Here is a 27,721-nt window from a genome sequence, read left to right on the forward strand (position 1 = left end):
CACAGGAGGAGGCTGGATTTTATTCTGAGTTGGATGGGAGGAAGCCTTTAGGTCTTGAGACAAGTGACTGGATCTGATTTACACTTTCAAAGCAACCCTCTGGCAACTGCATGGAAAATGGACTGGGGAACAGTGAGGCTGGAGGCAGGGAAGCCCAGTTAGGTTACTGCACAGTCCAGAGTGGGTGGCTTGGACCAGAGTGCTAGTGCGGCAGTGGAGGCGGAACTCGGGGCCTCCCACTGGCCGCAGTGACCGGTTGCCTCACGCCACCCCCCACTCTTGGCAGCATTTGCCTCTTCGTCTAACCTTTCCCCAAGCCCTGATCACCAGGGAGCAGATGTGCCAGTGTTAATGTCCAAACACCCGCCCCCGCCCCCTAAATCCCGGAGCCTCTCAAGGATAGAAGCCAGGCTTAGGAGAGCTCTGACACCGCTGAGCACAGGGCTGGGCAAGGTCACGCCAGGGCTCAAAAGCAGCAAAGGGAAGAAGGCAGGCACCCCACAGCCAGCCACGTGGCTAACAGCACAAGGGTATCAGTAACCAAAGAGAGAAATAGGGCAAGAGAAGGAAAAAAGTAGAGGCAGGTGGTTTTATGCAATGAGACAAATGGACACAGTAGTTACAAGGATCCAGGGCATAACGAAGCAGCTACCCAGCCATCCCAATCTAGGCGTCCACGAGGGTTGCGCCCTCTCTGGTTACAGTGACCACCTGGCCCACCTCACCCACCCCCCCACACACACACCTCTTGGCATTTGTCCCTTTGTCTAACCTTTCCTCAAGCCCTGATCACCCAGGCAGCAGATGTGCTAGATAATGTTCAACAGTCCCAAAAGCCCCAGGGCCTCTCAAGGATGGGAACCGGGCTTGGTAGAGCTCCAGCACCACTGAGCACAGGGCAGGGCGAGTCCACACTGGGGCTCAAAGGGTGAAGCAGTGAAGGGAAGAGAACAGGCACTGCCCCACAACCTTGTGACTAAGAGCACAAGGATATTGGGGCACCTGGGTGACTCAGTTGGTTAAGCATCTGACTCTTTGATTTCAGCTCAGGTCATGATGGTTTCAGGGTCCTGAGACCCAGCCGTTCCCTGCCTCGGGCTCCTCACACAGCAGGAAGACAGCTTGAGGATTCTCTCTCCCTCTCTCTCTGCCCCCACCCCCACTCCCACTCTGCTCATGCATGCACACTTTCTAAAATAAAGAATCTTTTCTTTTAAGATTTTATTTATGGGAAGGGGATGCACGAGCAGGGGGAGGGGTAGAGGGAGAGGGAGAGTGAGAAGCAGACTCCCCACTGAGCAGGGAGCCTGACATGTGGCTCAATCCCAGGACTCTGGGATCATGACCTGAGCGGAAGGCAGAGGCTTAACTGACTGAGTGAGCTAGGCACAGCAATAAATCAATCTTTTATAAAATTAAAAAAAAAATCACATCAGTAACCAAAGAGAGCAATGGGGCGGAGTAAGACGCCGAGGGATGGGGTGGTATAGATGATTCTAGGGAATGATATGGGGCGAAATGCCAGAGCAGTTACAAGGAATCTGGGCAAAGCGCAGCAACTACCTGGCCATCCCACTCTAGGTGTCCACGTGGGTGAGGCCCTCCAATCAGCCCTGAAGTGTGAGGCCTCGTGTCTGCCCTGAAACTGGTCCCACTGAGGCAGGGACACCACTGTCGGACAGTACAGGTGTCACTGGGCACATAACCTGGAAGGAAAAGCCCTTCTGCAAGAAGGAAAGTCAGGACGGAGAAGGAAGCCTCGGGAAGGCAGCCTGCCCTGAAAAGAATGTGAAGTGGGCCCGGTAGAACCGGGGACCTGCCCGACCCAAGGCCCAGGCTCAGAAACACCTACAGTAAGCAGGGCAGTTAGGGCTGGGGCCAGGGAAGAGTAAGCTCTGTTTAAGGGGGCCAAGGAGCCCCCAGATTCATCAGAGACTTGTCACCCCCTCACTCGCCAGGCAACGCAGTCCCCTAAGAGGCAGGCTGGCAGATTGGGTGGAGGGGAGACTGACCGAGACAGCTCACTTCTGCCCCAACCATTGATTCCCAAGCCACCCCTGTGCCGCGGCCCTAGCTCAGGCCCCAGGCCCTCTTCCGCAGCTTAGGATTAGGCCTTAGCCTCCGTAACCCTCTCCAGGCGCTGTCCTCACTGCATCTGTGTGATCCTTTAGGTGCTCCCTACTGCCCTTGAGACAGGATTCAAGTTCCTGAACCGACCTCCAAAGTCCACCTTGATTTGGCCTCCACCTACATCTCTGCTGCTTCTCCTACGCCCTTTCAATACTTCCATTTACTGAACTCAATATGTCTGAGTTGGGTGTATGGCTCCTTCTCCCGGGAATGTCCTTACTCCCATCTCAGCTTCTGGGAACCTCCAACACTCAACACAGGTCCTCCTCCTTTGGGAAGCCTCCCTAGAACAATCCAGTGCCTGGCCAGCCCTGTGAGTGCTCTTGACCAGAGGCCTACAGGCCCCCTCCCCGCCACGGTGCCACCTCCTGGCCAGCACCCCAGACTCCCTGCTGCCCTGTGCCGGCCACTAAGGACAGAGCCTCAGGGGGGTCCCTGAGCATCAGGGTCCCTGCAGTCAAGGAAAGCCAGTGTACTAAGAAAGGCAAAGCCACCCACAGATGCTCACCATACAGGGCAGACTGGGAAGAAACAGCCCGCCTATACCAGGGCTCAGAGGAAGGAGGGAAGGCCTTCTAGAGAAAGAGGTACCTGAGCAGGGCCTCCAAGGATTTAATGGCAGAGGAGCAGAAAGGGCATGCTTGGCAGACAGAAGGAGCAAAGAAGAGAAGGCAATGCCTAGCAAAGCAGGACTTAGTCTAAGCACGGGGAGCGGGGGAGGGGGAGGTGCCGGACCGAAAGACCTACTCTGAGAAGCCTGTGTCGCTCCTGTGGGTGTGAGGACCCAGGAGACTGCCAAGGCCAGAGTAGGGCTCAGCCCTCAGTGCCCTGACAGTGACGGCCAGAAAGTACACAGACTAGAAACGTTTCTTGACTGTTAGAGGCCTTTGCCCATGTCATACCCACTGCCTGCCACAGGGAGGGATGTCAGGCCAGGGGGAGGGGACCAGGATGGGGAGCAAGGTCCAGACTCAGGGAGGTCTGTGCTTCTTGTAGGGGATGGGGGTGGGGCAGACACAGAAGCCTCTGCCCCAGGCCGAACATTTCCTCTCAGGGTGGCAGCTGTGCCCAGGCTAGGCGGGGCACTGATGGAATGGTCTCAGGTCCTCCGGAGCCAGGCGATGGGGTGCAGGCAGCAGTCAGGATGGCCGCTTTTCAGGGGTCATCAGTTGCTCCACCTCCCGCATGAACCGCAGACACAACTCTTCCTGCCAGGGCAGAGCCACACATTGCACAGCCACGGGCAGCCCCACGCTCTTCTTCACAGCCTACAGGGGACACAGGCATCAGGAGGGCGACAGTGGAGCAGAGCCCCCTCTCCTCCAGGGACCAGGAGGCACCGCAGCTGGAGAGGCTGCAGTCATTCAGGCTCTCACATCAAGGGGGGACGGGGCACGCAAGGGAGCGGCCGGCTGGCTCACTCAATAGAGCGTGCAACCCGATCTTGGGGTTGTGAGTTTGAGTTGGGTGTAGAGCTTACTTGGAGAGGAGAGGGGAGGGGAGGGGAGGGGAGGGGAAGAGAAAGGCAAGGAGAAAGGCAAGGCAAGGCAGGCAAGGCCTGCTCGTGCTTATGCTGCTTCCCTCACAGCAGCAGCCGGAGTTGGAGTGTGGGTGGGAGTCTAGGGGAAGGGGTACCCCAGGGGCCAGGCCAGGCCCTGCGCCCTCACCTTCTGTAGCATGTTGTCCCAGATATCCCCATAGTAGCCCTTGTAATGTTCCATCTGGGCCTCATCCTCGGTGGTCACGGTGGTGACAGGCACCACCCCCGCTGGGAAGTCCAGGCAGTTGTAGAGCACAGTGTAGCTGATAGCGGCTGAAAGGCAGCACAGGGGTCGGAGCAGGCCGGTGATGCTCCTGCCAACTGTCTACCCTGGGAGATGGCACCCTGCCTCTCAGACGGGGAGAGGCTCTCTCCAGAGCCCAGACTTGAGGAGAGAGTGACAAAGCCCAAGAATCCAGATTCAGGGCAGGCTGCAGCGCTTGCCGAGGCCTGCCCGGTGACGTTGCCAGGGGACCTTCCCCATCTGACCACTGGTCCTATTGTCTTGGCTTTCCTCAATCCCACCTGGACTGTAAACACCACCTCCCCAAACCATAAGCTCCATAACTCAAGATCTCCGACTTCAGTGGCACTGAGGGCAGGGAGCTCGCTCCCTCCCAGAGAATCCCATCCGACTCCCATCTCTCCAGCCAGTTAGATGGGCGGGGGTGGGGGGGGGGGTGGTCCCAAGGGCAGGGCCCTCCCAACCCCAAGGCTCCTCCCACTTGCCGGCAGCCTGCTGGGCACTGGGCTGAACCCACAGAAGAGAAGAGGCAGGCAGGAGTGTCAGGGTGTGGTGGGGCAACAGGCCTCACCTGTGGCCTTCCCCGGGGCGTTCAAGTCCAGAGCCGGGCCCAGCATGGGGGTGAGCAGCACATCCAGGTCCAGGGCTCTCCACTGGGCAATCACGGAGTTGCGGTACACCTGGGAAGCGGCCAGCACACCAGAGGAAGCCCTCAGACCCAGCCCATCACACAGAGTCTTCAATGCAGGGACCGTGGCCGGGGTGGCTCTGGCCCCAGCACCTGGCCTGGGCTCTGGACTAAGCCACAGTGGGATGGAGGTGCTCAGGGCACACAAGCATGGCTGCTTTCAGGAGGCTCCACCTCCCACATGAACTGTGGACATCATTTTTCCTGCCAGAGGAGGGCCACCTAGTTCCCGACAGCACCAGTGGGCAAAGAGGCGTCCAGGCCAGCAGCCGTAGACTGATCTGGGTCCCAAGGATGAGCAACCAGCAAGTGAGGATCAGAGAGCAGGGCCTGAGTAGACCAGTCCAGGGGGCAGAAGGGGAAATGATAGGCCACTCCAGGGGACCAGCGGCTAAGAGATCCCACTGGCAGGTATCCTGTCCAGCTCCACCCCATACCCCACCCCATAGTCTAGGGGCTCTGGCCTCACCTCAATCTCGTGCTGCAGTTCCCAGAGCTTGCTGGCTGACCTGGGCAGAGGAAATGAGGTCACTGGCCATCGTGGCCACAGCCATGGGGAGTAGCAACATCAGATCCCTACTCTTAACACCTCACAGATCTCACTCCTCCATGGACCCTTCTCAACTGTGGGAGCCCCGAGAGCTCCAGGAGCTACAGGAGTAGTACAGGAAAGGAGTTCAAATCCCTAAGTTCATGTCCTGTTGAGAAAATCAGGCCCCAAGAGGGATTTAGGCTGTGCCACTCAGTGACTCTGCAGCAGAGTCAGGCCCAGCTCACGCCTGATTCCCAATTACCCTCAGGATACAAGAGAGACCAGAGCTACCAAAGGTCCTAAATGCCTGGCAGTAAGAGAAGGGGCAAGTCCACAGGATGTCAGGGCCTAAAAATGAGGCCATTTGGGGCCTGCTTTCCCTACCCAAGCCACTAAGGGGACAGCAGGACCCAGCGCAGCTCAGTTCATGTCAGACCTCGAAGAGCAGCGTCTCTCAGGGCTTCCCCAGTGCCTCCCCAGTGCTTCCTTTCCTGGGAAGGAAGCACCTTTCCTTTCTACCCTCGCCTCGCCTCGCCTCGCCAGGCCTTCCCCTCTCTAGTCGGTCTCATCCCAAGATCTCCTCTCTAGCCAGACCTGGACCCCGTGAAGACCAACTTCAAGGTCCCATCTGAAAGCCACAGAGGTTGCCACCCTGGCCAGGCCACTTCCAGCCTCAGAAGCTACTTTCCTCCTCTCTTCCTGTCAGAAACCACTTAACCCCAGGTCAGGGAAAGGGGGAGGCATATTCTAGGCATAGGAAACATCCTTACCGGGGCTTCATGCTGTTAAGAAAAGCTGCCACCCTCGGGAGCTGCCGGAGGACAAACACAGTGTCAGTGACCCAGTGACTCAGTTCTGGGCTGAGTGCAGACAGCAATCTTCCTCAAGCCAAGCCACCTGTGCCTCTTCCCTCTGTCCCTTCCCCCAGGTCCCAGGTCAGCACCTCTTTCAGCATGTGGGTTGGCTGAAGATTGCAGGGCATGGGGAGAGGAGAGGAGTCTGGGTAGGGGTTGGAGAGAAGAGGAGGCCATGCTTGACCAAATCAAGAGAGGCGGAAATGAGAGGGGACGAGCCCCAGAGGCTCCCTCACAGCCCACCCAGCCCTCTGCTCCTTGCACCCTCACCAGAGGCTTCAGCAGGAAAGCCAGCAGTCCTTTCAACCAACTTGGCATCTTCAGAATTGAGATCAGGTCCCCCAGGCAGGGGTCCACGAAATCACCTTTGCTGGGAGACAAAGGGTCCAGTCCAGCACTCCCTTCCCAGGCCTCCCTCCTGGCTTGCCTCCACCCACAGCACCCCCAATCAGTGTCATCTCTTCAGTGACACCCTCCCCAATCCCTCCCCACCGGACTCTGTTAACCACTCGTCTCCAACCCCTTCACTTGCCTCCTTTTTTTTTTTTTTTCCACTTGCCTCCTTTTATTTATTTTTTTAAGATTGTATTTCTTCTTGGGACACCTGGGTGGCTCAGTGATTGAGCATCTGCCTTTGGCTCAGGGCGTGATCCTGGGGTCCAGGGACTGAGTCCCACATCGGGTTCCCTGCAGGGAGCCTGCTTCTCCCTCTGTATATGTCTCTGCCTCTCTCTCTCTCTGTCTCATGAATAAATAAATAACATCTTTAAAAATATTTTCTTTCTTTTTTTTTTTTTTAAGTAATCTCTACATCCAACGTGGGGCTCAAATTCACAACCCTGAAATCAAGAGTCCTGTGCTATACAGACTGAGCCAGCCAGGTGGCCCTATCTGCCTCCCTTTAGACATGTGACTTGTTTCTGCTGATCCTTTGGGACACCTGGACTCCACTCCATACCTGCTGGAGCTTCCCAAGGCAGGACTCTGTGTCTCCCTCCCTGGCAAACTCAGCTCAAAGCAATAAGGACTCATCTCCCTGGTGAGGGCTTGACACTGAGGACATCCCCTATGGATGCTGATGCCAGCCGAGAGGTACAAATGGAGCCCCCTTGACTCTTATTTCTGAGGCTGTCTCTAGCTCTAGAGCTCAGGCAAAGGTCTCAGGAGACTGACCCTAGGGCTTCATTCTGAGGGCTGGAGTGAGGAGCAGCTCCTTCTGCTGAAGCCTGTACCATACTCAGTATTAGAAGAGGCCAGTCTTGGGGCAGCCCAGGTGGCTCAGCGGTTTACCGCCGCCTTCAGCCCAGAGCCTGATCCTGGAGACCGGGGATCGAGTCCCATGTCGAGCTCCCTGCATGGAGCCTGCTTCTCCCTCTGCCTGTGTCTCTGCCTCTCTCTCACTCACTCTGTGTCTCTCATGAATAAATAAATAAATAATAAAACCTTTAGAAGAGGCCAGTCAGCCCAGGCACATCCCCAAGAGATACCCTCACAGGTCTGTCTTGCACCCCTGTCACACTTAAGGACTGAAAGCTTCTTAGTAGAACCAGCTTCCCTAAACATGAGCTCTGCAAAAGTTGATTTGATCCAGCCCACCTACTCAATGAAAGAGAAAACTATTCAGACCCAGGGACCCCTGGGTGGCTCAGTGGTTGAGCATCTGCCTTCAGCTCAGGTCATGATCCTGGAGTCCTGGGATCGAGTCCCACATCAGACTCCCCACAGGGAGCCTGCTTCTCCTTCTGCCTGTGTCTCTACCTCCCTCTGTGTCTCTCATGAATAAATAAATAAAATATTTTTTTAAAAAAAGGCAGACTTAGCTCAATCAGAAGAGCCTGGAGTCACAGTATGATGTCTAGACCTCTCCCTTCCTGCTTCACCCTGCCCTTGTCTCTCAATCTTTCCCAAATAGATAAGCAACTCCCCTGCCCACCTCCCAACAAACTCCCATCAATTGAGCTCTGCTCAATCCACCCTCCCCTCAAGCTGGTACCTTTCTAAAGTCTCCCTGGCGGGGTATCTCCAGGCTCAACCTGCACAGTTAGAGGGGCAGTGAGGTCTCTGCCCAGAATGCTCTGACCTGCTTTGTGTTCAGCTGAGCCTGTTCCCCATCTTCTCCCAGAGTGGCCCATCTTGGGAATAACAGGAACCAGCTGCTCTCCCTGGCTCTACCCATGTCCTGACCCCACCCCAGACCCCAAAGTCCAACATCACTCACAAGTTCTGTAGGAAGCTGTGGCCGCCATCACTGAACAGCCCACCAGTTGACAGGGTCTCCAGAGCATAGGGTATGTTGCTTGGCAGGAAGGGAACCAGCTGCAGGATTGAGGGGTGTAAGGCCACCACACCTAGAAACCCTTGGCTCCCACGAACCCCATGCTGCCCATGCAGCCCAGGCCCCCACCCTGCCCCACACAGGGTAGCCCTCACTGGAGAAGCCATACTGACCCACGAAAACTCCCTTAAAATGCACCTTATGAGAGAATTCAGGCCACTTCTCAGATGAACAGATTAAAACCCATTGGCCCACTATCCTGGGATGGTGGGAATCCTGGGATTGTGGTTGATGAAAGCCTCCCAACACTGCGCTCACCCATCCCCCACATAGGGTTGAGTTCATCATCAATCACTTAAATTAACACTCATGATCAGCCCTCTATCCACTGGTCCCACAGGGACAGAGTTCCCAACTCAACCACAAAACAATCAGGATGAAAGGACGCCGGGGACAGGTGGCAGCCTTGGGTACCAGGAAGATTTCCCTGAAAGAAGGCCTGTACCAGGACTTCCAGGTCCCCACAGCCATACCGTGTGGCCAGCAGCCTCAAGGCTCTGCTTGGTCTCCAGTACGGCCCGCTTCATGGCCGGAGTGGGCATGGTATAGTTGTCGGTCTCATAATACCCTACACGCAGGGGCCGAGAGCTTTTGTAGACCTGGGGGCAAGACACAGGAGTCAGAACCAGGTCAAGGGAGGGAGGCCCAAAGTAGGGCTCTCAGAGATCGGAGAAGCTCCTCAGCCCCAGACGTAGCTGAAAGGATGCAGCCTGGATCCCCAGAAAACTGAGTGCTCGAGAGGCCAGCCCTTTCTGTAGCGCCCTTTCACAAAACACCTTCACCAAGACCCTGCAGGAGGGGCCCAGCAAGGGTGAGAATTCCCCTGGGGCCATATGCTGAAACTGAGGCTTCAGGTCTATATAGGGAGACAGGCAAACAGGCCCTGAGTGGGGCTGGGACGTGCCAAAGTCTCCCCAGCGCAGACTGACACCACTAGGCCCAGAACCCAGGAATCCCGTCTCCTGGGTCGAGGCCCTCCACTGCCTGTTTCCAGTCCTGGCTCCCATGATAACTCGTTCCAGACCACATAACAGGGACTTTGTCTCCTCTTCTCCTTCCTCTCAGGAAGGAGTTGTTAAACCACTGGGTTGTGAGAATATCCTCTGCCAAGGAGCGGGAGGGGTCACCCCACCCAGCCCAGGTTTCCTGCCTGCCAAGAAACACCCCAGTGCTCCCTAGAGCAGAAGAGGCTGGGGCCAAGAGGTGGGACCTTTCCTCAGCACAGGGAAACCCCCGTCGCACCCCCACCCCCCCAATAGGCATTCAGCACACAGCTACAGACTGTCCCCACTGCTAGGTACAATCCATGAGGATCCAAACTCCAGGGCAAATAGGAATCCCACTGTTACGTGTCTTTAACAGGACCCTGATAATGAGAGAGGGGGCCAGACCCCCCCTTCGCACCCCCACCCCCCCACCTCCACCAGTCTAAAAGCCCCAAGGTCACCACATTCAGGCAAGGGCTCCATCTGGTGGCTGCCTGTGGAGCAGCAGCTGAGCCTGGCTTCAGATCCTTGGGGGCTGGTTTTCAGGGGACAGAGCCTCCAAGGCCCGCGCACACTGCCTGGAGGCTGCTCTCTGGGCTCAGGAGCACCAGTAATAACCAGACTCAATCCCATGCCCATCCCCGCCCCTGCTCACCTCCTCCTTGAAGGGCAGCGGGGGCACCGTGGGGTCCAGGCGGAACATGTCCTCACACAGCAGCGCTCTCAGGCACAGCGCTAGGCTCTCCACATCCCGGGCCATGGGGCCAGCTGAGAGCTGCACTGTGGGGCAGGCAGGGGAAGGAAGAAAGATCACCCTGCCCTAATGGGCTCTGGGGCTGGGGCCAGGCAAGGGCGGGGCGGGGGCCCAGGAGTGTGAGCAGAGACAAGGAGGTAGGAACTCAGACCTCGACTAGCCTGGGAGCCAAACCTGGCCCCTAGGAGAGGCCGGGGGAGAGGTGGGTGGGGCAGGCCCCCCTCCTCCAGGGCACCGAGGGAACCCCAGACCTCACCTGCTACCTGTCCATAGACACAGCCCTTCAGGCCACTCTTGCTGGATAAGAAACACAAGGTGTTGGAAACAGCAAACGGTCACCCTCTGTCCAACCCCAAACCCATAGAGCAGCCTAGAACTCTCACCACTTTGGAGACTAGGAACCAAGGCCAATGGTGCCGTGACACTCCCTCCCAACAAAACCCCAGTGAGGGGATCCCTGCCTGGGCCCAGAAAGGTTGGAAGCTAGGCCAAGATCACACAGCAAGAGACCCAGAAGCTCCCTTTACCCACCACTCCCGCCATACCTGAGGCGGTTCGCCGTGGGCTTGAGGCCACAGATGCCACAGAAGGCGGAGGGAAAGCGGATGCTGCCTCCGATGTCAGTGCCTAAGCCGAGGGGGGAGCCTCCAGCCCCAATGAGGGCCCCTTCACCCCCAGAGGAGCCCCCTGGGCTTTTGGAGGACTTCCAGGGATTCAAGGTCTGGCCAAAGAGGGGGTTACTGCAGTCATAGCTGGGGGAAGCAGGAACGGGTCAGGCCAGGTCACAGTGGTGCCAGCGCCCCGGCCCCCACCCTGCACCCCATCCAACCTGAACATGGACTGAGGGATGTTGGTGTGCACGAAGGGCACAGCACCCTGTAGCTTCAGCACCTGCACCAGCACACTGTCACACTCCGCAGGCATGCTCTCGTTCAGGCTCAAGCCCAGAGTTGAGTCCTGGCCCTGGAGGGAGAGACGGGCACCCATGGGGGCATGGCTGATGGGTCCGGGCCCTCTGGTGGCAGAGGGTCCACTCCTACCGCCATCTCATAGGCCGGAGCAGGGCACACCACGGTCCCTCGCAAGGCCTCTGGACCCAATGTGTCCCCTGAGAGCCCAGGGTAACCAAGGAGGCAGAGCTGGCGCCAGGGGAGGGGAGCTGAAGCCTGCTAGGAGGCAGGGCACACCTTGTAGCTGAAGCACTCCTTGAGGCTCACTGGGACGCCATAGAGCAGGCCTCGCCTCGGGGCCTGGGACAGCTGAGTCTCACAGTCTGCCAGGTAGGTGGTCACACAGTTGATCCCTTTGTTTACTTCCCAGGCCTGGAGGAGGGAGAATTGGACACAAGGCAGAGTGTGATTGGCCTTTTTTTATTTTTTAAACTGTGGTAGAGGGCAGCCCCGGTGGCACAGCGGTTTGGCGCCACCTGCAGCCTGGGATGTGATCCTGGAGTCCCAGGATGGAGTCCCACGTCAGGCTCCCTGCCTGGAGCCTGCTTCTCCTTCTGCCTGTGTCTCTGCTTCTCTCTCTCTCTCTCTCTCTCTCTCTCTCTCTCTCTTTGTCTCTATGAATAAATAAATAAAATCTTTAAAAAAATAAAAAAATAAAAAAATTGTGGTAGAATGTCCATGACATAAAATTGGCTTTTTAAAGTATACCCAGCGAAAGGGTGACCAGCAGCATGGCCCAGAGCCAGCAGCACAAGGAATGTAGGGCCCGGCACCCACCTCACTGGGGACACCTGGCCCCAGCCTCCCCTGGCAGTGTCTGGCCTCAACCCCAAGATGGAGCCAGGGCCCAGCCAAGCGCTCAAAGGAGCAAGACACGGGCCTCAGATGCCCCCCAGAGGGATGAGCTGGGACGAGGGTGACCTTTGGCCACTCTACCTCTTCCTCTAAGCCCCATCTCTGTCAGTGAAGCACATGGGAACCAGACAGGGGCAGATCCCCATCTGAGGCCACACTGGGAGTCAGCCCAGAGCAGGGCTAGACCCAGCTGCCAGCCTCCCAGAGGCCAGCAGGCTCTCTCCCACCCCGGGCCTGGCCCAAACCTGCCCCAGCTAAGCCTCTCCTCTCTGGGAAACTCTGCAATGTGAGAACCAAGTCACCCCATCTGCCACGGGGCCTCTCCATGGCCCTCCACCCACACTCAGCAGCGCCCTAGGGGAGGGCCGGTCAGGGCAGAACGATGCACGGCTTTCCACAATACTCCTGTCCCTGTGAGACATCTGAGGGAAATGGCGTGGGCCCCACCGCCACACCCCGGCACGCGCAGTGTGTGTGGGGGCTGCCCACGGCCGGCCGGGACCGGGCTGATCTGTGACCAGAATGCTCTCCGGTGGGTGATTAGGAAGGGCAGCCACTTTCCAGGGACACGGAGAGAGGAGACACAGCACAGTCTGTTGAGGCCGCCTGTGTCCTCTCTCTGTACGCAGCCTCCCTCCCCCTCGCGCAGCTACAGTCACCCACACCCACTGTCACATGCACCCATCAGTCACCCGGCATGCACATCTGCTTGCTCAGTGGTCAGCCTCACTGTCACACATTCTGTTTCAAGAAACCACATGCAGGTCAACTCGTAAAGTACAGCTCTTTCTTTCCTGTTTCATTCCAAACATGTGCCTGGAACACTCCCTATGTGAAACACACAGTGTCCGGCATGACATCCCAAGACAAATGAGACAAGCTCTGTCCACAAGGAGCCCCCCTTGACAGCAGAAGGAGAAGGACGAGGCACGCCCAACAACGGGAAGAGTGTGAGAGAGTGGGCACTGAAGAGGGAGGGACCCCTAACTCAGGCTGGGAGGGGAGGGGTGTCAGGGGACACTTCCTAGAAGAGGGCCTCCTTCTCTGAGCCCCTAAGTTCAGCCAGCGGTGCCTGCGGCCCCAAGTGGGTAAAGAAGAGGGAGAAGAACCTTCCAGTCCTCACACAAGCCAGTGCTCAGTGTGGCAGGCTGGAGCCTGGGCCCCGCCAGGAGCTGAGCTACTGATGCCCACACTCCAGAAGGCCTGGGCCGGGCGGGACGCTGGAGACCAAGAGGAGCAGAAGAGCAGAGTCTGAAGAACTGGAGGCCCCAGGGGGCATCTGGCCAGGAGGCCGGCGCTCCATCATGGAGGGAGATGGTGGTGGAGGACCAGGGTGGCTGCTGGGGGATGGGGACAGGGGATGGACTGGAGAGAGCTAGAGAAAGAGAACAGACCACACTTGGTGACCCATGGGGTGGAGGCGGGAGGGAGAAGGCAGTCTGGGCCGAAAGCCAAGTTTTGAGCTAAGACAACATGCTCAGTGTCGCCCCCACACAAACACACACACAGAGTCAGCTCCTCTCTCCCTCCCTCTCTCTCTCTCTCTCTCATGCAGCAGCTCCTGGCAGCCCCTGGCACTGTGGTCCCACCCTGGCCCTCAGAGAATAATTCCAGGCCAGGTTTTCCCTACAACCCTTGCGGAGAGAAGCCTCTGGCTGGCCTTACCTTTCCCACATAGGTGAAGAGTGCGGCCTCAGGGGACAGCTCCCCGCTGTGTAACTTCTGCACCAGCTGAGGCAGGGGCAGGGCCAGCAGTGCCTCGGAGTCCAGGTCAGGGTTCTGGGAAGACACTCAGGTAAGTATCCCCTCACCCACAGGCCCCAAGCGCCTGCGGCAGGTCACCTGTGACCTGTGCCCCTAAGTCCCCACCCCTTGCCAGAGCAGATGCTAACTGTCACCTGCCCACCTGCAGCTGTCTGACACCTAGGCAGGCCCCTGTCACCTACGACAATGCAGACATATCTCTTCCAGAAGCTTATCAGAGGGGGTGCCCTGGGAGAGGCCATGCCGGCCTCTGAGATTATTAAACCATCACAAACCACCACCACTGATGGCCCCTCAGGTTCATGCCAGCACACTCTCTGTCTTGGTCAAGTCTTGCTGCCGTTCCCACTGCACCGATAAACTGAGGCACCAAGAGGCTAAGTGCGTCACCTAGGACCACATGGGTGAAGTGTGTGGTTCTCTCCCCATTCAGCACAGGCTGCCCACTGCCTAGCCACCTGCACTAACCACTCAGCCCCTGGTGGGGGGGGGGGCAGGAAAAGAAAAAGACACTGTTCTGGGGGTTGGGGTGTAGCTAAAGGCCATGCCTAAGAGAGAGGATTTGTTTCCTTCGTTCCAGGTACATAGTAGGTGCCTGCTGTAGATCAAGCACCACAGTGGGAATCCCACTGATTGGAAGGCATGCTTGGGCAGCGGGCAGGCAATTCAGAAGGAAGCAGGAAGGACTCACGGGAAACAAAACTGGGTTTGGTGAGTGGGGGGTCACAGGCAGGTAGAGGGGAGTCAGAGAGGAGCTCTCTGAAGGACGAGGTGCAATTTTTGAGACACCTGACTGCGGGACCCTGGAAGACTCTCAGAGTCTCTGGGGTCAGGCCCTGCCTGCAACCCCAGCCTGTTCCTTCCTCAGAGGTATTGAGCCAATTAGCAAACACAGCTAGAGGAGCTCTCGGAACTGCAGCCACCACTGCCCATCCCTACTCTCCGCTGTTCCCGCCAAGGTCATCAGGGACCTCCTGGTGCCAAATCCAAGAGTTTATTTGATTCTGTTATTTGCTCCCCATCTCCCTGAGGGATTCAAAGGCACTGAGGCCACACACTGGCTCTCTGCAACTTCCCCCTGGGCATGGAGATACTCCCCTCTCTGGTGTTGTCCTGCTCCTCTGCTCTTCGGTCATCCATTTATTCAGTCAACAAACATGTTCTGAACACCTGCTATATGCCAAGGACTGGCTACGTTAAGGGCTATGAATTTAGAGGTAACTAAGACAAGTCTCTGCTTTCAGAGAGCCCACACTCAAGAAAAGAAACCAGTTAACAAACGATGGACAGCTCATGGAAAGTGCAAGAAGGCAAACGTACAGGGCTGTGATGGAAATAACAGAGGACTGACTCAGATGCGACGGTCAGGTCTCTCTGAGGAGGTGACATTTCTTTTGGCTGTGATCCGAAGGATGAGAAGGAGACTTGAGATGTGAGAAGACACAGGTTCCTCTGGGCACCCCTTGTTACCTCTCTGATGCTGGGAGAAGTGAACCCTTCTCTCAAGGCTTCCAATCCAGGCTCTTCACCTACCCCATGGCCCCCTGACCCTCCACCCAGTCTCACCCAGTTGAGCCCTGGTGCTCATGGGCTAGTGTCATTGCCACCTGCCCCTGTGTCCTTCTCCCCGACCCCCGAGCTCCTGCCCCATGTACCCTTGCTCAGGGAAGGGCTGCCATCCATCCAGGTGGTAAAATGAGAAAAAAGGAGTCATCCCAGACCCCTCCCCCTCCCCTCCTCCCCCACATCCAAATCCAATCAGTCACGGTGCCACTAAGTAGCTCTGGGAAAGAGCCACTTCTCCATCCCCTCTACCAAGACCCTCATGGGCACCCATCCTTTCTCTGCTGGGTCACACAGGGCCCAGCTAACCAGTTGCCATGCCCAAGCCTTGCCGCACTCACCCACCCTTCCTGCCAGGCCAAACAGTAAAAGCCAATTGGGCCTTGCCTCTCCCCTTGAGGTCCCTGTCACACCACAAGCTCCAGAAGTGTTCCAGGCTGTGGTCCTGTCAGACTCCTCTGCGCCCCTGTCCAGCCGCCACCTACTCACACCCTCCAGGCCTGCCCACCACACAGCCTTTGTACCCCGGCCTTGAGAATAGGAACACTCTACCCCTTTCCCTTAATTTGTTAAACACATATAATACTTACTTGGGATTTTTTTGTTTGTTTATAATACAGGGAGCCACAAAGAAAAAAATGGATCCATGATCTCTCCACACACACTAGATAATCCCTGTCTGTATATCTTTCAAAAAGATATGCAAAGTGAAAACTGAACATTTCATTTACCCCACCGACCCTGCCCAGTCCCTCTTCTAAAGAGGAAACCACAGTTAATGGTTTCTAATGAAACCTCAGGGGGTGGGGGGGTGGGGAATGTTTATGGAAAACCCACCATGTATGTAATTATTTTTATATATTCTATTTTTGCACAAAGGAGTCATATTATAGATACAGTACTCCCTACACCTTGCCTTTCTCACTTCCTGATGGAAATAGCAAAATTGCTTTACTTTTTTTTTCTGATTATATAAATGTGCTCACTGTAGGAAAAAAAAAAAAGTGCCTAACAGTATGGGGGAGAAAGTAAAAATCAGCTGAGAGCCCATCACACTAGGATAATTACCACCAACAGTCTGGTCACCAGCATCTCCCACCTCGCTACAAGACGCCACAAAGTCCCTGTGCACCTCAGCTCTGAGCTATCAGCAAGTGCCCCTCTATTCTCAGCACAAATTTTAATTTTGTCCCGTGTTCTTTCATCTGGATGGCTGATGACACCATTGCTAACAGTTATTTTTAAGTCTTCAACTAGTTATCAGGCAGCTGAGACATTTCCTCTTTCACAAGACACCCAAGAAAGCCCAGGAGGCCAGTCTACAAACACGGAAGCAATGAAGTTTGAATGGAGAATGCAGAGAAGTGTACAAATAAGTTCTAACTAAGCGTGTGGCCCCCTGTAGCAGTCCTTTCCAAGGGATGGATACTATAGCATTGCTGACCTGCTGTCCCCCCAGCAGCTGTCCCTTCTCCTTGAGTCCCCATACTGTCCCAATTTCAGGTATCCTACATCATCCTCCATGTCTTTTTTCTTTTCCCTCATGGTGTTTTTATCACTTTTGTTCTATTTCAAGATATCTTTTCCATTTGGTCATGTAGGCCATGGAGACTGGTCTCAACAAAAACTACTCTTCCTCGGTTCATCTACTGGATCATTTTGCTTTAAAAGAAAGGTTCAAGCTGGGCCTGGAGAAGGCCAGGAGACGGAATGACAGATCCAACTGAAGGAAGTGGCATTTGTTAAGACCAGGGGGGTTCTGACAAGCGGGGCTGTAGGAGATGTGGGGGAGAGGCATTCAGGGTAAAACTCCAAGCGCAAAGGCACAGGGGCTCGCGCAACTGCTCTGGCATCTCTCCCAGCCATCCTATTCCAGTGATGGCAGTCCCTGTCTTCAGTCTAGAAAGGATATTAAAACCCATTCGAGGGTAGGGTTGGCAGGGGAGGGGAGAGTAAAAGGGCAAAGAGTTGTTACAGATTAAGCCTCACATAGTCAACAGAGAGTTACCTGAAACAGGCCTGACTCTAGAGTTGTTCCAGAACTGAGAGAGGTGAACCATTTTGTGAGGATCCCAGAGATGCTTAGGGGTCCCCCTTCTCCAGCAATGCCAGCGGTATCTGGGCTCCCAGCAAGTGGTGCCAGGAGTCTATGAGGCTGGAGAGGTACCAGGGCCCTGCTAACCTCACTGCCCCTTGCTCTTTGGGGCTGGACTGAAAAAAAACCAGAAGAAAGGCTGCTGAGACAGCCTCAAAACCCACATCCCAGGATCCCTGGGTGGCGCAGCGGTTTGGCGCCTGCCTTTGGCCCAGGGTGCTATCCTGGAGACCCAGGATCGAATCCCACGTCGGGCTTCCGGTGCATGGAGCCTGCTTCTCCCTCTGCCTGTGTCTCTGCCTCTGTGTGTGTGTGTGTGTGACTATCATAGATAAAAAACAAAAACAAAAACAAAAACCCACATCCCCATCACCCAGCCACTCCAGAGCCAAGCAGAAAGGCACTTGGGGGCAGGACGGAGGAAGGACCTGGTCCCAAGTTCCCAAGGGACTGAGTTCAGCTAAACCACCTACCCCCAGGGCCTTGGGAGCTACTGTCATCAAGATCCCATCCCTTGGCTGACTATTCAAACCAATGAGCCTACTGAGATGGCTCTTTCTCCTCCACAGCCACGGGCAAATCAAAAAGTACTTTTCACCCACCTGGAAGAGAAGAGCCAAGCTATTCTGAGAGCAGGCTCTCTTGCCCCAGGAGGGTGCATGAACAGCTTTTTTGCGTTTTGGAGCCAAAACTTCTACCCTGGAAAATTTTGTTCTTAAAAATAATGAAAGGCGGCTGCTCCAGACGGAAACTGTGTAGATCCTGGTGTTTGGAGCTAAAGTGGGGGGAAGACGCACCCTTCTACTACCTCACACCCCTGTGGTGGGTTTCTTGTGACTAGGAGGGCAGTTTGGCGGGCAGGAGCTGTGGGCTGATCCCCGAGGCTGCCCCCACACAGTTCTTGCTGGTCGAACCAGCTGGCTGCAGTTCCGGCTGTTGTCGAAGACCTGGGGTCTGGGGAGCAGCTGAGGGTCTTCAGGCTGAGCCGGGTTATCATTGTCAGGATCCCTGAGGGGGGCACCTGGGAGCTGAGCCAGAGAAGGACTGGATAGTGAAGAACTGAGGCTCCGGTAGGGTCAGTGGTCAGTTTGGTGGGCTTTTCAGCCAGCTTGGTGAATAGAGGCTGAAACCAGATGCATATTTACTTCAACAAAAAAATGTGGGGATCCCTGGGCGGCTCAGCAGTTTGGTGCCTGCCTTTGGCCTAGGGCGTGGTCCTGGAGTCCAGGGATCGAGTCCTGCATCAGGCTCTCTGCATGGAGCCTGCTTCTCCCTCTGCCTGTGTCTCTGCCTCTGTGCGTCTCTCATTAATAAATATTTTTTTAAGATTTTATTTATTTATTTACGAGAGACGCAGAGACAAAGGCAGAGACACAGGCAGAGGGAGAAGCAGGCTCCCCATGGGGAGCCGGATGCAGGATCCCGTCCTGGGATCACGACCTGAGCCAAAGGCAGATGCTCAACCCCAGAGCCACCCGATGCCCATCCCTACCCAATATCTTCCCCTTCTCTAGAATGACGCTGGGGAGTCCTGCTGGGCATCTAGGTTCTAGTGGTTCCAGCTCTGCCCCAACTCTAAAATCACTTGCTGCAGGCGAGCATCGCCTTCTAGGTGCAATTTTCTGTGACTTTCCCTGGCTCCCACCCAGGCGCATCCTCCTGATTCCTGCTGTGTCCCCAGTCACCTGGAATGGTTTCTCTCCCACCTGTCGGATCTGAGTCCTACCAAACACACACCCTCACAAACAACCGTGGCAAGTTTTTCCTCCCCCGGCAGGTGGGAACATGTCTCAGAATTTATCAGTTTGACTTCTCGCTGGGTCCGGTGGCTCAAACACCTGGAGTGGAAGTCCTCCTCCAGGGCCCTGGCGCCTAAACACGCACTGAGCTGATCCGGAAGGAGAAAAGCTTGTTGACAGGTCACCCAGGGAAGGGCTGGAATTACACCTGCTCAAGGAAAAGGGGGCCTGTCAGGGCCGAGAAGGGACACCGGGCGGCAGGGCAGGGCGGCGGGAGCCGAGTGCAGCCCGGGCGCGCCCCTTGCACTCGGGCAAGTCCGCCTCTGGCTCGCTTTCAAGATCATCGCGCGCAAAGAACGACTTTGGACTGGGAGCTCTCCGGGTTCCCTTGCCCGTCGCTCCCTGATTCCAAAGTCCTAACCCCCAGCATCCTAATGGTTCTCCTGATGGTTCTCAGCCTCGCAGCTCAGCGTTCCACCAGTCCTGAGGTTCTCGGCCCCGAGCAAAGCCCCTCTGTCTCGGGCCCGGCGCGGCGACGGCCCCCCACGACCTGCGGCCCCGCGGGCTCCCGCCTCCCGCTCGGCGGCACCTGACTCCGCAGGGCTCGGAGCGCAGCAGCGCGCGGGGCGGTTCCGAAAGCAAAACCTGCGCGGGTGCGGCCGACAATGCCGCCAGGCGCCCCCGCCCGGTCCCCCGTCCCCGGGCGGTCACCTGGAGGCGGAAGCGCTGCGCCGCCTTATCCATGGTCTCCAGGGCCGCCTGCTGCCTCCGCCGCGCCCGGGCCGCCGCGCCCCTCGCCGGCCGGCGACTGGACCAGCGCAGGGCCACGGCCGCCGCCACCAAGCAGCAGGCCAGGGCAGCCCCGGAGCCGCCGGACAGCGCGGCCCACAGCTCGTCCAGCACCATGGTCTCCCGCGGCCGACCGACGCCGGCAGCCACGGACGAGGGCCCGGCACGCGCGCCCGCCGCCGCAAAACCCGGCCTGGATCGCCGGGGATCCCGCGCCCGCCTGCGCGGAAGGGCGGGAGGGGCGGGCGCGGCGGCCGCCCGCGGGGAGACGCGCCGTTCGTTGCCTGGCAGCGGCCCGCGGCCGTCGGCGCGCAACGGTCAAGGTCAGGGCCGCACCCCGCGGGGAGGCGCGGGCCGCGCAACCGCCGCCCCGCCGCCCCGCCGCCGCCCGGAGCCCCAGCTCCCAGCTCCCAGCTCCCGGAAGACGCGACCAGCCGAGGCCCCGGCGGGAGAGGCCGGGCCCGACGATCGGGCTCGCGGACGTGGTCAATCCCCGCACACAGTTGAGAAGCATCTTTCCAGGCCCCCCTCCCTGGGCGCCCACCTGCCCCGTGCTCGTGCTCGGGGCTTCCCGGGGCACCGGTGGGAGGGGCACAGGAAGGCCCCTGGGGAGCCCCGCTGCTGCCCCTCCCCTGTCCCAACCCCGGGGCCCAAGTCTCTCTCCCAGGGCTTTTCTTCGTGGCCAGACCACCCATCACTTGTCCTTTGGCTCAGCCACCTCCTACAGACTGGCCTTCTCCAGTCATGGCCCTCCCGGACTCTACACACGGTGAACGCCTGGTCAGGACTCTGGGGACCCGGCCCTCTTCATTAGGGGGTAGGGGGTGGGTTACCTACAAACAAAACACTCCCATCCAGGCCTCTCTCATAGGACTTTATGTGCTTTTGTCCTCCCAACAGACCTATAAGGAAGGCATTTTTAATTTTTTTAAAGATTTATTCTTACATTTTTAAAAAAGATTTATTCATTCATGAGAGGCATAGAGGCATAGACACAGGCAGAGGGAGAGGCAGGCTCCATGCAGGGAGCCCGATGTGGGACTCGATCCCTGGACCCCAGGATCATGCCCTGGGCTGAAGGCAGGCCCAGAACCGCTGAGCCACCCAGGCATCCCCAGAAGGCATTTTTTATTCTTATTTTACAGATAAGGTAACTGAAGGCAAGAGGGGTTAAACAACTGTGGGTCACACACGTGGCTGAGTAGGGACTGAAACTCAGCTCTAGTGCCAAACCATTGCTCTTAACCATCAAGCTTTACCATCATTATGGCCCCCTGGAAATGAAACCCTGTGGGATGCAGGGTGGGAATGTGCTTTGTGGCTGGAAATGCTGTCTGCTGAAACCCTCTGCGGTTAACTCCAGTTCTATGTTTACATCTCTGAATCTGTGCCTTAAGATGTAAAGGGTAAGATGGTTATGATGCCTATCTCACAGGATTGTTAGCTGTATGTGAGGTCCTTTATGATGGATGCCTGACACATAGTAGGCCCTCCATAAATGTTTATTGACTGAATAAAGGCCTACCTGCAAAGAGCCTAGATGTGGTAAATAAAAAATAAAACTATCAGTGGGGGGCTTGAGTGGCTCAGTCCATGCGTCCACCAGCTCTTCATTTTGGCTCAGGTCATGATCTCAGGGTCAGGGGGATGAGTCCCACCACCGGTGCAGCCCTCCCCAGCCCAGAGTTTGCTTGAGATTCTCTTCCTTCCCATTTGTCAGCACCCCCCACCCTCTCTCTCTAAAATAATCTTTAAAAATAAAACTATCGGTTATTTTTAACAGCAAAATGGTTTATTTGAGAATAGCAGAGAGTTGCAACTCCTGACAACCAAGCCAGGCCAAAGCCACAGGCAAGTCTAGGAAACAAAGTGGACTCTCTTTTACAGAGGAAAGGGGGAAGTTAGGAGGGGTTGTGAGAAACAAAAAGTCCATTGGAGTAAACTGAGAAATTGAGGTATAGCGGCTTTTCATTGGCTGAGCTGTTGCTGGGAGAGGAGAAAAACTTTCTTTCCTCCAGCTGGGTAGTAAAATAGTAGGAATTTTTTTTTTAAGATTTTATTTATTTATTCATGAAAGACAGAGAGAGAGGGAGGGAGAGAGGCAGAGACACAGGCAGAGGGAGACGCAGGCTCCATGCAGGAACCCTGACATGGGACTCGATCCCGATCCTGGGTCTCCAGGATCAGGCCCTGGGCTGAAGGCAGCGCTAAACTGCCGAGCCACCCAGGCTGCCCAAAATAGTAGGAATTTTTAAGATGTGTCTCATCCTGTTGGTTGTGCAATTGAGGAGCGATAGGGCGGGAGAGCTCTTCCCTCTGACCTGGTGACTCCACTTGAAATGAGGTTTTCCAAGGCACCTGGCCGGCTCAGTTGCTAGAACATGTGATTTTTGAGCTTGGGGGTCATGAGTTTGGGCCCCACATCAGGTGTAGAGTTTACTTTAAAAATAAAATAAGGGATCCCTGGGTGGCGCAGCGGTTTGGCGCCTGCCTTTGGCCCAGGGCGCGATCCTGGAGACCCGGGATCGAATCCCACGTCGGGCTCCCGGTGCATGGAGCCTGCTTCTCCCTCTGCCTGTGTCTCTGCCTCTCTCTCTCTCTGTGACTATCATAAATAAATAAAAAATTAAAAAAAAATAAAATAAAAAATAAAACAAAATAAAAATAAAATAATAAATGCAGTTTCCTTTTGTGAGTTTTCACACATGGTATTGGAAGAATCTGAACCTGAGGGTCTTCTTGTAAGTCGCTGTCAGGCCCTTGAGCATATTCTGGAGGGGTCCAAGGCCTTGTGTTTTTAAGTCTTCAATCCCATTTGAAAGCTGCCGAGTTCCTACTTAGTAACCCTTTGTAAGTTTCCCTGGACCTCAGTTTCCCTAGGAGAGCTGACAAAGCAGGATGATGGAAACCCCAATCTGAAGTAGGTCTTGCAAGGTCATTTAAATCCATTTCCTGATAGATTAAAGGGATTCTAGCCCTCGATTCAACAATTAAACGCTTGGCTTTCTGGGTGACCTTGGGTAACTCAGTTTTCCCTTTTGTAAAATGAGAAGCATCCTTTCTGACATGCTCTCCCTCTCAAGAAAGAATTTAAGATTAAAGTGGAGACACCATGGCCATTCTGAGGCTTAATCATGAAGTTTGTAACCTGCTGTGAGTTGGGCCAAAATTTGTTAATTTAGGAGCACCATTGACAAAATACTCACTTGTATTTCTTTGCTGTGATGATGGTTGCTCTAAGTAGTAGCTTCCTGGGGGCATATTAAACAAGATTTAATTTATTTTTTTAAAGATTTTATTTATCCATGAGAGACAGAGAGAGAGAGAGAGAGAGAGGCAGAGACACAGGCAGAGGGAGAAGCAGGCTCCATGCAGGGGGCCTGATGCAGGACTCGATCCCGGGACTCCGGGATCATGTCCTGAGCCAAAGGCAGGCGCTCTGAGCATCCCAAGCATCCCAAGATTTAATTTATGGAACAGATCTGGGGGATCTGGGTGGGGTCTGGAAGCCAAGATAGCAACTCCTGGATCAATTCTAATGTGCAGGTCAAGGTAGATGCCACTTCATTCCTCTGAGAGAGGGTCCCTTCACCTTCTGACGTTCTGTGGTTTGATTCAACAGACTGCCACTGACTCCTGCTACTAATTAATAGAACTCTTGCTGTGAGCTGGGGAAATGGAGGCAAGTACCAGACCTCAGATGTGGCCTTGTGGAGCTCAAGGTCTGGTTGGGAAGGAAAAAACATGCATAGACCAAGAGACAAAGATATACTTTGGTGGAAATGCAGCAATCATACTGCATAAACCCAAAGAGCCTTTGGATGCTGGGCCCTGGCCTAAACAACCCTTGGGGGAAGCAGATAGAACAGATACATAAAGCTCTGCTCTGAGGTTAACGTGTCTGGCAACCCATCCCTGTTGTGTGACTGTGCCCACTTCCTTACCTATAAAATGAGGACAATAATGGTAACCTCTCCCTCAATTCTAGTATTATAAGAATCAAAATGAGTTAATGCACATAACACAGAACAGGACCTAACATATAGCAAGGGTTCCATGCATGTTAATCATTGTATTATTATTATTATTATTATTATTATTATTTATCATTAAAAAAAATAGAGACCTACAGAGAAGGGTTTTCTGGCCTGAGAAGCCCAAGCTCAGGAACCAGACTGCCTGAGTTCAACTCTTAAGTTTGACACTTGCTTACCAAGTAACCTTGAGGGATGCCTGAGTGGCTCAGTTGGTTGAGTACCTGCTTTTGGCTCAAGTCGTAACCCCTGGGGTCCTGGGATCAAGTGCCGCATAGGGCTCCCCATGGGGAGCCTGCTTCTCCCTCTGCCTGTATCTCTGCCCCTCTCTGTGTGTCTCTCATGAATAAATAAATAAAATATTTTTTAAAAACCTTGAATAAGTCACTTTAACCTCTTGTGCCTCAGTTTCCTTATCTGCAAAATGGGGGATAATACTAGTGACTACCTCACAGAACTAGAAAGATTAAATGAGTGTAATCAAGGCAAGAGGTTAGAATAGCACCCGGCCCACTGTAAGAGCTCAGTAAACATTAGTTCATTAGTAACCAGAAATGTGATGCAAGCCTACCAGTGTCTGGAGAAAGTAATGTGGAGGAGGAGCGGGAGGCAGAGGCCACAGAATGGAAGAGCGAGCAGATGCGAGGATCCAGGGGGGATGGTTCCCAGGGCTCCACCTGTGTTATCCAGAAAACATCCACTAATCAACACCATACCATTCTGTGAGCCAGAACAGCATGTACCTGCACTCAGGTGGTACAGGGAGAGTTGTTCCAGGTAAGAGCAATCTCTCAGGCAGGTCCTGGTGGCTCCTGGAGCAGGAGCAGGGTGTCCTCCCCCATTAATTGGTGACCTTCAGCAAGTCATCCCTGTGTGTCCTCCGTGGTTGGGAAGACAGGTAATACCCTGCCAGGTCCCCTGGGTGGTGGGAGCAGGGTTGCAAGAAGGGCAAGGAGAGCTTGTAGAAGGGAAGGGAGTTTCTCAGATTCCAGAGGGTTTAAAGTCCATCTTTGTTCTGGGGGTGAGAACACAGAGTGTACCCCTGTTGCCAGCAACTGCTCTGCTTCTCCATTTCCTTTTTTCTTTTTTCTTTCTTTTTTCTTTTTTCTTTTTTTTAAGATGAGGCAGAGACACAGGCAGAGGGAGAAGCAGGCTCCATGAAAGGAGCCTGATGCGGGACTCGATCCCAGGATCCCGGGATTACCCCCCACCCCAAGCCAAAGGCAGATGCTCAACCATTGAGCCACCCAGGTGCCCTTTCTCTGTTTCCTTTCGCTTATCTGAGCCTTTCCTCGGTACTTCAGGGGTGGGCAGGAGAGGGACACAGCCCTGCTCCAAGGAACTCACAGTCCCACAGGTAGGATACCATACTCTGAAGCATTACTTGTGAGGTGCTTTATAATTTTAAAAGCACTGTCTTTGACCTCAGTTGTCTGAGCCTCCTTACCACCTTAAAGACCCCCCAACCCCTACACTGTCCTCTGGGTTAGGGAAGTCTGTCTCCCATGGTAAGATGATTATATAAATGACCCCAATACTCCACCCCTTTCTAGCTCTATGCTTTTTGTAAAATAACTTTATAGCTCCTCCCGTCAGGGGGTGTAATCTATTTTCTCGCCCTTGTAAGCCTGGGCTGACTTTTGGGGCTTGCTTTAACAGAGTGCAGTGCAAGGCATGCTGTGCTAGTTCTGAGCCTAGGCTGCAAGAGTATTTTCTTTCCCTTTCCTGGAAGCCTGCCACTACCATGAGAACAAGTCATGGCAAGCCAGACTGCCAGAGGATGAGACCATATGTGAAGGAACCTACTCAGCCCAGTCGTCCCTGCTCAGGCCCTTAACCCAGAGGAGAGGGCCCAGCCAAGATAAGCAGAGCCACTCACATGCAAATACACGAATGAGTCTAACCAAAACCAGCTTAGCTCTGCAGAACCACCAGTCCCCCAGTAGGCTCAGAGAATAATAATGGTGCTTAAACCACTACTGTTGAGGCTAATTTGTCACAAAGCAATAGCTAACTGATCCCCATTGCCCACCTGACAACAAGAGACTTGCTCAATGCTAATATAGCCAGTGTGTTTGTCTGGGGCGGGGGGGGGGGGGGGCAGGGGTCCAACCATCCGTCTAACCTGATCTTTGAGACTCGCTGCTGACACAGATATCAAGACTTTTTTTTTTTTTAAGATTTTATTTGTTCATGAGAGACACAGAGAAAGGCAGAGACACAGGCAGAGGGAGAAGCAGGCTCCATGCAGGGAGCCTGACATAGAATCTGATCCCAGGTCTCCAGGATCATGCCCTGGTCCTAAGGCGGCACTAACCGCTAGGCCACCCAGGCTGCCCAGACATAGAGACTTTAGAACTGTTATTAAAAGTCCCTATTTGTTAGCTTGGAAATACATCAACCACACCTCACCTTAAATCTGTGTTCCTCAACCTGCTGTAGCCCATGCCCTATTTGGACATTCATACATGCTCTGCTTTCTCGTTCCTAAATGTATTTGAAACTGTGGGGTAAGTTTCCTCACCATTCTGCCCCTAAGATTCCTTATCTGTAACATGGGGATATTGTACTACCTCAGTGGTTATGAGAATTAAATGAGTTAATGTCAGTAAAGTGTATAGAACAGTGCCTGATGTCTAGCAAAGGCCTTATTAAATAAAATAATAAAATAATGTGACTAGAAATGAGCCACAGCAGTAGCAGTTTTACTAGGGAAACATTTTTATTTTGATCCTGAAAGCTGCATATTTTTCACTTGGATCTGGTGACATCAGTATGAGTGTTGAGTCAGCTCATATGCCATAAGCTCTTCTCTCCAAGACGGCGTGGGAGACATCACCTCGTGGGTGGCAAAGCAGTTCTTGAAAGCCAGACGTGCGGAAAAGCACACGCATCCCTTCTTGAGAAGCACTGGTGGACCATTATTACACATTTACCTCTTATTCCACAGAGAGCATATTCCTCGTAGGTTGCATGGAAGTCAAATCCTAACATAAATCTGTGTTAAAGCTCATCTGGGGAATCATTTTGCAAAGTGAAGATGGCTTTTGTAAAGCAGATCAGTATCCCTTTGAGGGACATTCGAAATTTTGACTAGAGATGGATTTAGTTTCTTTGTATCTAAAACAAATCTGCCACCCAAGGTTCCCTCAAGGGACTCCAGTCCTTCTCTCTTTCCAGGATCCCCCCACAACTTCCAGGGCTGCCTGCTGCTGACCCTCAGTACAACCCCAAGAGGCCTCCTCTCACTTGGCCTCTTGCCCTTGGCTCTCCAGGGCTGGGACCTGTGTGATTCCTGGCTCTACCGCGGTGAATCTCTTTGAAAACTGCAGGTGCAGAGCTGTTCTCTGCAGTGATTCTGATGTCCCTGTGCTGGCAGTCTGGACGGGCAAGTACCAAGTTCTCTGGCTTCTTCCCTAGCAGGTAACAACCTGCTTAGAACTTCCTTCACAATGTGGTTTATGTATACAATGGAATATTCCTCAGCCATTAGAAGCGAAAAATACCCACCATTTGCTTCGACGTGGATGGAACTGGAGGGTATTATGCTGAGTGAAATGAGTCAATCGGAGAAGGACAAACATTATATGGTCTCATTTATTTGGGGAATATAAAAAATAGAGGGAATAAAGGGGAAAGGAGAAAAAATGAGTGGGAAATATCAGAAAGGGAGACAACATGAGAGACTCTGGGAAATGAACTAGGGATGGTGGAAGGGGAGGTGGGCGGGGGGTGGGGGTGACTGGGTGACGGGCACTGAGGGGGGCACTTGACGGGATGAGCACTGGGTGTTATTCCATATGTTGGCAAATTGAACACCAATAAAAAATAAATTTATAAAATTAAAAAAAAAGGAACTTCCTTCACAA

The 27,721-nt window shown here is 54.4% G+C and overlaps 1 protein-coding gene and 2 long non-coding RNA genes across 5 annotated transcripts; 2 read left to right on the forward strand and 1 right to left on the reverse strand.

Moving 5' to 3' along the window:
* Positions 1–2: 2 nt before the first annotated feature.
* LOC140602596 (fatty-acid amide hydrolase 1) lies at positions 3–19,950 on the reverse strand. Of its 2 annotated transcripts, none has more exons than XM_072772300.1 (15): positions 19,741–19,950; positions 13,534–13,647; positions 11,251–11,385; positions 10,893–11,026; positions 10,609–10,815; positions 10,320–10,360; positions 9,965–10,089; positions 8,797–8,922; positions 8,207–8,304; positions 6,259–6,358; positions 5,905–5,945; positions 5,072–5,111; positions 4,486–4,594; positions 3,798–3,943; positions 3–3,398 (listed from the first exon to the last, which is right to left on the reverse strand). In XM_072772300.1, exons 1-15 carry the CDS (start codon positions 19,933–19,935, stop codon positions 3,270–3,272), a joined length of 1,740 nt encoding a protein of 579 aa, XP_072628401.1. In that variant the 5' UTR covers positions 19,936–19,950; the 3' UTR covers positions 3–3,269. The 2 variants fall into 2 exon arrangements, with proteins under 2 accessions (XP_072628401.1, XP_072628402.1); XM_072772301.1 differs by lacking the exon at positions 19,741–19,950 and adding an exon at positions 14,953–15,036.
* LOC140602598 (uncharacterized) lies at positions 13,437–15,964 on the forward strand. Its single transcript, XR_012005522.1, has 3 exons — positions 13,437–13,663; positions 14,877–15,064; positions 15,816–15,964. It is a non-coding gene; the product is annotated as an uncharacterized lncRNA (long non-coding RNA).
* Positions 19,951–24,327: 4,377 nt separating the features above from the next.
* LOC140602606 (uncharacterized) lies at positions 24,328–27,562 on the forward strand. 2 transcript variants are annotated; one of them, XR_012005525.1, is made up of 3 exons: positions 24,328–24,629; positions 26,593–26,816; positions 27,033–27,562. It is a non-coding gene; the product is annotated as an uncharacterized lncRNA (long non-coding RNA). The 2 variants fall into 2 exon arrangements; XR_012005526.1 differs by having other exon boundaries at positions 24,332–24,629; positions 26,673–26,816.
* Positions 27,563–27,721: the final 159 nt, after the last annotated feature.

The sequence above is a fragment of the Canis lupus genome, chromosome 13 (assembly GCF_048164855.1).
Source record: "Canis lupus baileyi chromosome 13, mCanLup2.hap1, whole genome shotgun sequence".
Classification (NCBI taxonomy): Eukaryota; Metazoa; Chordata; class Mammalia; order Carnivora; family Canidae; genus Canis; species Canis lupus.